General features: G+C 28.8%; 1 protein-coding gene across 1 annotated transcript; it reads right to left on the bottom strand.

Annotated features, from left to right (window-relative positions):
- Nucleotides 1-2,314: 2,314 nt before the first annotated feature.
- LOC112519814 (patellin-3-like) lies at nucleotides 2,315-5,813 on the bottom strand. Its single transcript, XM_025128109.1, has 4 exons — nucleotides 4,881-5,813; nucleotides 3,713-3,837; nucleotides 3,460-3,610; nucleotides 2,315-2,582 (listed from the first exon to the last, which is right to left on the bottom strand). Exons 1-4 carry the CDS (start codon nucleotides 5,811-5,813, stop codon nucleotides 2,316-2,318), a joined length of 1,476 nt encoding a protein of 491 aa, XP_024983877.1. The 3' UTR covers nucleotide 2,315.
- Nucleotides 5,814-12,750: the final 6,937 nt, after the last annotated feature.

Genomic DNA, 12,750 nt, shown 5'->3' with positions numbered 1-12,750 from the left:
TAAAATATAATTAAAATAATGATCGAGTTCCAACAAAATAAATAATTATTATCTTTATAAAAAAATTATATTATTAAATCAAATATAAATTATTTCGTTATTGTACATAAAGTAAATTAAAAAAATTTGAATTAAAAAATTACAAAAAAAAAATGAGGAATTTCAAATAGTTAATTTTATACTAATATCGTTATATTTTTGTCAAATTTTTATGATATCTTCAAACATATATTTTATTCAAAAATAAAAACATTATCGTTTTCTCAAAATCACATAAAGATTATAACATCAACTGAGATAAAGAATAAAATGAAATATTAAAATCACGATGTATCTCGCTGCATTGCGCGAGTACGCTTCTAGGGAAAAAAAAAATACATGAGTAAACTACGATATTCGTCCTTGTGGTTTGTGAAAGATTTCAATTTCCGTCCTTGTGGTTTTGAAATTTCGAATTTTATCCCTGTGGCTTGTAATTTGCTATTGTTTTGGATCCTATGATTTGTAATTTATTATTATTATTTTCGCCTTTGAGACTAAATCTCTTAAAACATCTCTTTAACTTGGGGATATTTTAGTCTTTTTTATTTTATTTTTTCTTTTTGGTCTTCTTTTTGTATTTTGGTCGTCAAACTATATATTTTTTGATAAAAGAATTAATATATAAAAAATTATTTTTTTATTGTTTATAATAAAATAATGAAATGTTAATATACAATTTCTGTCACTAACGTCGTTCAAGTGCAAGTTGTTAAGTACCCTCATATGATAGTATTTTAATTCATTTTTTAATCAGGGACTAAACAATTAAATTTTTTATAGGAACAAACGGTTAATTATATTAGAATATTTTTACCAAATAAATGTACGTAGTTTTATTAATAGAATGTATAATTTTATAAATTTATTGTAACACATTTATATAAAGACATACATTTGTTTGGTATAAATTTATTGTAACACATTCATTGGTATATATGCATGGATTACATATATATATAATTGATGGCTAACTTGACCACCGTTAGACGCTCTAACACAGTAACATGTTAATAAGTGTGAAAGATCGTGCTTGAATCTTATCAGTGATATCTTTTCACCGACGAATTAGCGACGAATTTTAATTAATTATGTATGATTCAAATCTTATTGTTAATCCGTCAGTAATTTAATCAAATTATTTTTTATCTTTTTAATTTGAAAAATCACCAACGAAATATATTTTATTTTTAATTAAAATAAATTTCACCAGTAATCTTTTTTATTTTATTTTTATTTTTTTTAATTTGAAAAATCACATATGGAATGAAATTTATTTTTAGTTAAAACAAATTTAATCAATAATCGCTTTTAAATCTTTTTTATTTTTTTTTAATTTAAAAAAATCACTGACAGATTATATTTTGTTTTTAATTAAAATAAATTTCATCCATAATTTTTTAAAATGTAAGTATTTTTTTTTTGTAAATATAAGTATATTTTTTTGATATATTTGTTTTATTTTATAAATGCAAGTACTTTTTTAGTTTAAAAAATATTTAGGAACTTAATTGTTCAAAATACGAAAGTCCATTGATTTTTTTCAGAATTTTTTTTATTATTTTACCAGATTAACCTGTTGTATAGGCCACAAAAATGTATCTAACAGGTTTTAAAAAATCCAAAAAGTTATTTAACAAATTTTAGAATGTACAAAAACTTATATATTCCAAAAAATTGTTGAATGACTTAATCATTATATACAATAAAGTTGGATTTTTTTAGAAATTTCCCGTAAAATATAATAATTTCAGTAAGAAAACGAAAATTCAATTTAGCGATTATATATATATTTTAATTTTTTAAATAAATAAATATCTATTTTTAAAATCAATTAAATATTATATTATGATGTAAAAAAACCGAATTAATATAATAAAATTATTTAAAAAATATGAAAAATCCCGACCGATTAAATTCCTAAACTTTTTTACATATTAATTCATGATATATAAATTTCCATTAAAACAGACGTAGACAGACATAAATGAATTAACGAACATAATTGAATGAAAGTAAATAAACGAACATGACTATTGTTCATGTTCGTTCCTTTAACTAAACAAAAAAAAAATATGTTCATGTTCGTTAATTTATTAAATAAACAAACATAAATGAACTTCCCGTAAAACGGTTCACAAAATTCTTTTGAAATACCCCATGGGGGTACTAAAATCAACAACTGAAAACATAGATCATGAAATTTCGAATAAACAACAAAAATATAAATAAATAATAGACTCGACGTTCACGAACAAATAATCGTCACGTAAGTTTCAAAACACTCGTTGTTCGGAAAGGGGAGAGACCTTGAACCGATAGAGCAATGTTTTCTTTTTTGAGGTCGGGTTATCGATAGTAAGAAGTATCCTACCGAGCTCGTTGATCTTGAAGTTGTGGCTAATCACCGGTTCATCGGTTTGACTCATCTTTTTAGCCTTCTGTATGATTATGGTGTAATGACCTTCGTTATTTGGTACAAACTCCGCACCGTAGCCCACTTCCCAACCAACTACACGTAGCTCCCATACGAATATGCATTTCTACAATCGTTTCACCCATATTTCATTCATCATGAATATCATGCATTTTCATAACGAATATCTATCATATTCATTATGAATATCTATCACATTCATTATGAATAAAGTATATATAGTTGGTTCCCATAATCCAGATTCTCAAAATATTTACGGTTTCATTTAAACATGGCCCCATCACGTTTTGGCCACAAAACCTCGTGGTTCAACTTATTATTTTCTCGATGGTCCTAACCCTACAAGATTGGTTTTACAGGGCGCCTAAAATGTCTAAGCGTCCTAATAAAATATTTTATAGGACTTGAGTTTATAGAACCAAACAAAAAAAACGTCTTATCTACAAGTGTTACAATATGTTTTACAGAACACTTTTAGGCGTTTTAACAAGGATTTTAGAACGATTTTAGAATAAAGTGTGGTATTATCTATTTTATACCAATACTATTTAAAAAAATGTCCTATAAACACAAATGAACTATAAAAGGACGGGTTTACAGTACAATTCTCAAAATTGTCCTATAAAATAGCTAAAAGGATGCTTCATTTTTAAAAGCGTCTTGAAAACTTGTTAAAACGCCCAAAAGCATCTTATAAAACTATTGTACTGCTTTTAGATAGGACGTTTTATAGTTTGGTCCTGTAAACTTATGTTTTATAAAGTATTCTATTAGAACGCTTGGAATCTAAGCACCCTATAAAACCGATTTTGTCGTCGTGAAATAATCAACGGTTTTCAAATTTGTGGAGTTCGTATGATATCTTGTCATCTTCCGAGCTTTCTTTAGCAGAAAGACGATGGTAGTTCAGCTTGGAAGCTATATAATACCGACTCTATAAAACGTGCCATATTAACAACACAAAAATGCAATATGAATTATACCTCGTTTACTATGATCTCGACGGTTTGCTTGGTTGCAGGTTTAACCGTAACCACTGAAGCCGGATCATCAATTGTGAACTCCGGATTGCAATCACAGTAATCTACGCTCAACCCTCCGTACTGAATTGGTACATGTTCTGGACTCACGTATCTATTTCAAAGAACCAACTTACTTAAAACCTAAACCAGTAATGGAAATCTTTTAAGTTCATAACGGAATACGGAGACGTATAAACAAAAAGACCGAACGTACTTGAAAAGGGTTTCGGCAGTTCTTGCAGTGCTAGCGAATACGAACTTGCTCTTAGTCCGATGAGTCATGAATGGACTCATCATCGTATAGAAAGCCAAATACCACCAAGGGCAATTGATGAAAACCTTCAAAGAAAATGTTAGGATCAAAGATCGATAATCGAGCGTAAAATTATTACACGAAGTGGAATATAATGTCGTTCGAGAATTTGCATAACCATTACTACGATTCTTGTTATATCTTGTTGTCAGAATATGTGGAGTCCCGTTAGATTACTATCAAAAAGAGCCCTTGAGGAGAGAAAAAAGATTCCAACGTATATAGAGGAGAAACGGTCTAAGTCTAGCTAATGTAGGACTCTAACACGCCCCCTTCAATGGAGGCTAGACGAGCATAGATTGTCCAAGAATGTTTTAGGGTTTCAAGTTGACATGGGTAGTTTAGTAATTTACCAATCAGCCTGATTTTTGTTCCACCTATTTTGGTGGGACAAAAATAACCCCAGTCTAATGTCATACCCTATCCCAATTACCTTTAGGCCAAATCTTTAACACATCAATAGAAGTTTGAATTATGTTAAACAAAAAAAAAAACACTAATTTGAAGGCAATCTTCTCTTTCTATTCACAAAGATGATTCTGTTTATGTTACAATATTCATTAGTGAATAATGCTGTAGTTTATGAAAGATTAGCAATCTAAATCAACTAGATCCTTCAATTATGTACAGAAATGCAATCATTAGAACACATCAATAGAAGTTTGAATTGTGTTATACCAAAAAAAAGCTCTAATTCGAACCTAAATGCAATCAATCTTCTCTTTCTATTCAGAATGATGATCCTGTTTATGTTACAATATTCATTAGTGAATAATGCTGTAGTTTATGGATGATTAGCAATCTAAATCAACTAGATCCTTCAATTCTGTACAGATATGCAATCATTAGACCACATCAATAGAAGTTTGAATTGTGTTATACCAAAAAAATGCTCTAATTCGAACCTAAATGCAATCAATCTTCTCTTTCTATTCAGAATGATGATCCTGTTTATGTTACAATATTCATTAGTGAATAATGCTATAGTTTATGATGAATAGCAATCTAAATCAACTAGATCTTTCAATCTTGTACAGAAATACAATCATTTGGGGACTTATAAACTTACCTGTTTTGCCACAAATTCTGGGTAGTTATCCTGCAACAGCTGCAGAGCTTGCCTGGTGGCCAGCCTGAGCTCCCTCTTGGCAGGTCCTGGTGAGTTCTTAAGATCACTGATCTGAAAAATGGTGTTCACACCACCAGGGCTAAAATCTAAGCTTCTTATACTCTTTTCAAGAAACTGAATCCTCCATCTCAAGAATCTGAACCTCTTTTCTTCATCAGAAAACGTTGTTTGATACAATTCTTGGTTTTGAAACTCACCATAGACATTGTAACAAACTGGGTGCCCTTCTTTATCAAAGCCATGCATAAAGACTACCTTTTCAAGATCATCCCCAAAGTCTGCATTCACTAGTGAATCAATGTTGAATGTTTTCCTCCATTGGAGTGTGTCTTTGAGCATTGTGAATGAGTCTTTCAGTTTGAAGTCTCTGGCTCTCAAGAACTTGAGTAAGACGACGTCGGTTCTTTCATCTTTCAAAAGGGGTATCCCCCAAATTGAGATCTCTTGGGTGATCTCTGAAATGGGTTCTTCTGATTTTGGTGAAAAGATGAAGTCGTTGTTGGTGATGGCTTCTTGGATTAGGGTTTTGAATTCATGAAGCGATTTTTGTTGTGAAATTGAAAGATCTTTGATTTGGTTGCTTTCTTCTTTGAAAGATACCATGGATTCAGGGGGAGGTTTGGGTTCAGTTGATATGGGCTTTTCTGGTTGTTCGATGACGTCAGCTAGGGTGGTGGTAGATGGTGGTGGTGGTGGTGGTGGTGAGGTTTCATTCTCTGTTAATGAAGAAGGTGGTGGTGGTGGTGATGGGGTTTCTTTGTTTTCTCTTGGAGTGGGGGGGAATGGTGGAGGGTGGGAGGAAAGTGGTGCATCCGGCACCCCTTCCGGCGGAGGTGGGGTGGTGGTGGTGGTGGTGCCATTTTCGTCGGCCATTCCTCGTAAAAGGAAAAGGGAAGCTTTGTTGGGAGCAGTGAAAGAGGTGAGAAGGCAAGAGAATCTAAAGTTATACGAGGTGGGGGGAGAAATTAGTTTCGTGTTCAAATATATTTTATTTAATTTTTAATAATTTTTTATAAAAAATATATTTAAATAATATAATTAATGATGAAATAATCTCTAAAATAAAAAATCTGTTGTAGTTGAATCTAATCTATTTTAGAGATTTTGACTCTTGGTTTCTATTTTAAAAAATCTGTTAGAGATGCTATTTATTCAATCTGTTAAATTTCTAGTTATTTAGGTTCTTTTTTTATCAATTATATGTCGACGAATAATCGTATGAGAAATAGAGTTAATGTAAGAAGTATAAGAAAAAAAAATTGGACCATTGATCATCTTTAATCTCAAAGTCACCCATGAATTACGCTTGATAAACGGATTGATCTGGTGCATCTCATCCTAATGTACATCCAATGATGGAGATCATTTCTTACGCTTCTTACTTTAGCTCTTCTTCTCATCGGAACTCAACCATTATATATCAAGTTAAATGTTTAATTCGTTTTAACATATAGAAGAGTGATGGACGATGATTGCCCCTTGGCATGGTTCTTACAGTTCCGATCCTAATAATGCAAAAAAAATAGTCATTGGTCTGAAAACGAAGATCGAGTTGGACACAACAATCCTAACTGATTATAACAAAACATGATTTGATTTGTTTTTTCATTGCATTGTTGCTTTTAAGGGAGAGCATTCGAACGTTCTAGCCTTTAAAAAGACCGAAGGACCAAACCTGTCATATCCCTCTACTTCACAATTGACTGGGTGTTGCAAGACCGGTCATTAACCGACACTTGATTTGAAAAACAGAGCCGCTCCGAGCCCGAAGGACCAAACCTGTCATATCCCTTTGCTCCTCAATCCATATCTGGTCATCAAACGTATTCGTATCTTCGATGGAACTAATTAAGCATACCATGATTTCGTTTTTTTTTAAATCAACGTATTATAACTTTGTTAACAATAAATTGTTATTTTTTAAAATAATTGAATTTTTTTTTGTTTGTAAATTATTAAAATTAAGTTTTTGTAAATATAATTATTAAAAATAATACCCAAAAATGGAAAAATGTAATTAAAAAATGTTGAATAACAATTAATTATTTATTAAATGGGTTGGACCATAAAAATATATGTTTGGTGAGATGTAATGTTACTATCACTACTTTGGTGTGTGAGTTAAAAATGTCAAGAAGAAACTTGTACTATCAATCATGGTTTACAACTACAGGTAGATAAAACCAGTCAAGATGAGTAGAGGCCGGATCGTCTTTGGTCTAGTGGTATCTAAGCCTCTTGTTTTTTAGAAGGTCAAGAGTTCAAATATCACCAATGATGAAGAGGGTGTGTGAATTTATTTGTTGCATTTGCCGTATATAAAATATATTATATACTTCAAAAAAAAAGATGAATACAAAACTTTAAAATTGAAAAACAATTCGAATAAAAAACAGATATATTTACTTTTAATTAACTGAAATATCAAAAGGCGTATAAAAATGAAAATTTGCAGCGATATAAAACGTATTTTGTTTCAATTCCTATTTTTATGAACATTTTTTCGAAAGCTTCAGTTTAGAAAAATTATAGTCTTTAAAAAATTAAGAAAATTTAGTATGTTTTTTTATATGGTTAAAGGGATATTATAATTTTACAAACAAAAAAAGAGAATGCAGTAGAACTTTGTACCAGAAAAACACTCTTGTAGAAGTTATTACGGTTTTTTGACGTCTTCTTGTAGACATCAAAATAAAGCTTTTTAAGGCTATTTTTGACGAAGTAGAAGCGTTTTCACGTAATGCAGCGAAATACAGGTCGATTTTAGTGTTACGTTTTAGAACAGAGTTTTGTATGGTTTTGAGAAAACAATAATGTGTTTGTATTTGAATAAAATATAAATTTGAAGACCCATAAAAATTTATATCAATTTAGCAATTTAAAAGTTCTTATTTTTTATATAATTTTTAGTATAATTTAATTTAGATTTAACAACGAAGTAATTTATTTTTTTATAAAGATAACTTTTAGTTCAATCTTTCCATTATAATTTAATTTAGATTTAGTAACAAATTAATTTATTTTAGGTTTAATAATATAATTTATTTATAACGATGATAACTAGGTATTCTGTTAGAACTTAGTGATTATCCTAAGTTTATCCGGTATTTTATTATATTTATCAGTTGGTTATCTTGTATTTGATTATACTATAAGGGTACTTACAATGCAGTTAGATACATTTCTATTTTAATGTTTCGTTTTTTTGTCTCGATCGATGTTATAATACGGTTTTATATGGTTTTGAGAAAGCGATAATGTTTTTATTTTTTAATAAAATATAAATATGAATATATCATAAAAAGGTGAAAAAATAATATATTTATATTAGTACCAAACTAACTATTTAAAATTTCTCATTTTTTTTATATTTCTTTAATTCATTTTTTTTTATTTTTGGTTTATGGATATAATTTTTTTTATAAAGATAATAGTTAATTAGTTTCTTGAACTCAATAACTATCTTAATTATATTTTGTATTTTTTATATTTAAAATAAGATGTTTGTCCTCTATTTTATTATGTTTTCTACAGTTAGTTACACAAATTCATACATGAAGCTTTAATAAGTTGTACTCATGTACAATTTACTTGTAGCATCGAATTTTAAGTAATATGCATCAATAAACAATATTTCATACATAAAAATGGGTTTTTAGAGTTTTTATCAAATGTTTTATACTATAGTATAGATTAGTTGATAAGGTAGTTGGTACCTGATAAAATAACAGTTGGTACCTGATAATATAACTGATGAACATATCAAATTTGGCAAAAACTAGCTAATAAGCTAGATGAAAATATAAAATGACCAAAAAATACATCTTGAAAATTTAATCAATTCAAATATTCCATAATATAATTACAACAATTTCTTAATAATATAAATATATTAATTAATACAAACAAGATAGTAAAGAAAAAATAAATAATATAATATGTTAATTAATTAAAAAAAATTCAAATTGTTTATCTATACTATATTATAAATTTGAAATTTGTTAAAAACAAATTTTAGAAAAATCTATATTGATGTATGATTTTAAATAACTATTATATATAATATGAATAAAAATAAATTTGGTCAACCTCACATATCCTAATTAATTAATAATTTTTCAAAAATATAACTAATAATTAAATTAAATATTTTATTAAAATCATTTAATACAATTCTATCATATAAGAAACAAAATAAGTATAACCTTAATTTTTACGTAACCTATAATAGACACTTTTAGATTTGTTATATTTGTTTTTTGATAATCAAATATATTGAATAATAATTTAAAAAATAATGATATAAAAATAGTTTAGATGATTAACTAGAAGGGTACTCGTGTAATGCATCGAGACACATATCAATTTCAATGTTTCGTCTTATCCTTTATCTATTATAAATTTAAAAATATTATAAAATTTTGAAAAAAACTATATCGATATTAGTATCAAATTAAAATTTTAAAAGTTCTTGTTTTATATAATTTCTTTAATTCAATTTTTTTACTATAATTTAATTTAATTTAGGTTTAATAATATATAATTTTTAATAAAAATAATAATTAATAATTGTGTTAGAACTCAATAATTATTCTAATTATATTTTAAGTTTTTTATATTTAAAATGAGATTTTTATCATGTATTTGATTATGTTTATCTGCAGTTAGTTACACAAATTCAAACATGAAGCTTTAATAAGTTGTACTTACGCATAATTTATTTGTAATCTTGAATTTTAAGTAATATGCATCAATAAACAGTACTTTGTGGTTTTTAAGAGTTTTTGTCAGATGCTTTATAATATAGTATAGATAATAATTTTCAAAAATGATAACTAATATTAACGTATAACTAAAGTTAATTAATGATTTTTAATTGCTATTAATTAATATTAATAATAATTTATTAATAAAAATATTTAAATAATAATTAATAAAGATTATAATCTAAAAAAAATGAAAAAAATTCTTAAATTAGTCATACAACTATCGTTTCAATAATACAACTAGTGACAAAAACCCTTAAACCAAAACAAAATATGTTTAATTTAAATATAAATTAAATTAAACCATATTAGTTACTTTTGGGCAAAAGTTGATAGCCGACAACACCAACTGGTCCGAGATGGAATTCATCCCAAGGACATCAATGTAAAAGGGGTATTTTTTTAGCTCACTCAGTGGCTGAGGCTAATAGGGGGCTAACGGATCGAACCCATGACATGTCTTATATTTGAACAAAGTCACTCCACTTTTTTACCAACTGAGCTACACATTAAAGACAAACCAGATTAGTTATTATCCGAATGTTTCCAAACAAAACTCTACCAAACCAACATTAATGTCATGGATGGAGAAGTTGGGCATAAATACTTGTCATGTTTTTTGCATCATTTGTCTCCTCAATTTATAGGGTTTATACAAAAAGCATATATCTTTAGGAAGACCTAACAAACCCCATGAATTCTAAAAGTTAAAACCCAATAAATCTCATACTAATTTAGACTCAAAAGAATCCTGAAAACTCAATCTTTATGGATCTATTCAAGGTTCCTAATGTATGCAATTCGTTTTTTCACCAATAAAGGGAAGTTCTTAATCAAACGTTCAAGAAGAGGTGAAAAAGGACGCAAATCGTCATCAAACACGTAGCAAAACCCTTCAAATGCATATATGATATTCAGGGGCATTTCTAATCTTTTTGGAGTCTGTGTTACACTTGTACCAAACTACTGATCGACAGGACAACTTTCATACCATATGTTATATTAAGTGTCTGGCAAATTAAAACAACAAAGATGTTTTAAATTGACAATGTAACGTATAAAATAATTTTTTTAACATTTTTTGAAAGCCGGAATCAGAAATCACCAAATCAGCTAAAAGAGTAAAAGTCTAAAACATTATAACTGGGTTAAAGGTTAAAACATATATAAATGGGTAAAAGCTAAAACAGGTATACCTATGACCCCAAAAAATTTGTGGGTCATGTTCCATATCTCACATGAAACACCATCTGGTACGACCAGAGTGTATCAAGATTCTAAGAAGAAGTCATGGCTAAAATATTGGATCTTAATTGAATAGTAGAGAGTAAACCAAGGATTTTAAACTAATTTGATATGTTAAATAATACAAATAAACATTTAGGCATAGAAAGATAAGCAAAACGCCATCATTTATGTTTATCCTTTATGGTAATTAACCATACTAATATCTATGCTTGCATTCAAGATTATAAACTTGACATGGGATATTTCCAAATTCATGAATATTTCTGAAATTTTGAACAAATCTGCAGACAAAAGGAAGGGTACCTTGTTGATACTGATGTCAGGGACGTTCCAATCTTTTTGGAGGCATGTTACACCTGAAACTTTTGATTACACTGCAAAATGAAATAACAATGATGCATATATACAAATTACTAAGGCAAGATAAGGCGTACTACTTTTGTTTTCTGGTAGAAATCGAAGTGGCATTGAGGGTAGGTTATAGTTTTTATATTCGTTGATGAATGACTCTAAACAATGTAAAATTAGTCCCCAAAATTTTAGCGATCTGTTCAAAATCACACATTTAACGTGCTAAAGAACGCTCTGTTTGACGTGATGATGGTGAGAAGGCCGACTTTGCTGGATTCATCTTCAGTCGACAAGGATCTAAATGCGAACTTGAAGATCCACCGTGAAAGGATATATTTCTTTCAGGTGTGAATAAGTGATGGAGACATCCGAATCCAATGTTTATTGTGTATTATAATGAATGTTGAGATGAAATATAACGTGGATGCAGATAAAGATGATGAAGATTCTGAGCATATGTGGAACCCTATTAGATTACTTTTTTAAAGGAGTCGTTTAGGAGAGAAAAAAAAAAGTTCCACCATATATTAGGAAAAAACCCTTGAAGCTTATTGAAATGCTATTTGAAGTAGTTTCTATAAGTTAGTTCATGGTTAAGCAAAAGGGGCTTTTTCAATAAGCTCGAAAAACAAACTAGCATATGTATGCCAAACATGAAGTATGAGCACATAACTATGAAGGAAACCATTTCAAGAGAAACTAAGCATGAAGAACAAAGGTGAGAAACACAAGTTGTTCCTAAATCAACGCAAGTACGCAACTATCTTTCTAGTTGTCTCTAAATAAAGTGTCTCTAAATAAAGCTGTATTAGTATTATATGATGAAATTATGTATAGAGTAATGCAACAATTAAGTTATATATATGTGGTTTATTTTACAAATCAACACTTCGTTACAAACCAATCTCATTCGTCCATCTAATCTAATAAATATGTGGTTTCTAATATAAAGCGTTGATTATAATTAATGAACTATAATTATCTTCCATAAATATCTCAATTGGTTGATTTGTATAGTTATTAACAATGACATGGTTTGTATTTCAAACCTCCTCTACCCCCCCCCCCCTCTTCTCTCTCTCTATATATATGGTGTAATGAACAACAATCACATGCACAAGTGAATAGTAGGAAACCAAAAGACAATTAAAGATGCACTTACCTGGTTCAGAAAATTGACTACAGGTAAGATTATTGTCAGATTTTGTTGTTCACTAGTGAATTACATTCATAGAAAGCACATTCACTTGTGATTGTTGTGATTGTTTTCTTACAAAAGTTGGATCACAGAACTCATAATCTCAAAATAGTTCCAAATCAGACTCCATATCAAGTGCATACTGAAACAGAACTCCCATACCTTACCCCCAACCCCACTTCCATTTATAGTTGTTGTATATAAGTTATTTGCAAAACCCAAGTGTTCTTGAACAAAAAGCTTCCAC

Source organism: Cynara cardunculus, assembly GCF_001531365.2.
Source record: "Cynara cardunculus var. scolymus isolate 2C chromosome LG 10, CcrdV1, whole genome shotgun sequence".
Classification (NCBI taxonomy): domain Eukaryota; kingdom Viridiplantae; phylum Streptophyta; class Magnoliopsida; order Asterales; family Asteraceae; genus Cynara; species Cynara cardunculus.
The sequence above is the reverse complement of the archived record's forward strand: the minus strand, read 5'-3'. Positions and strand labels throughout refer to the sequence as shown.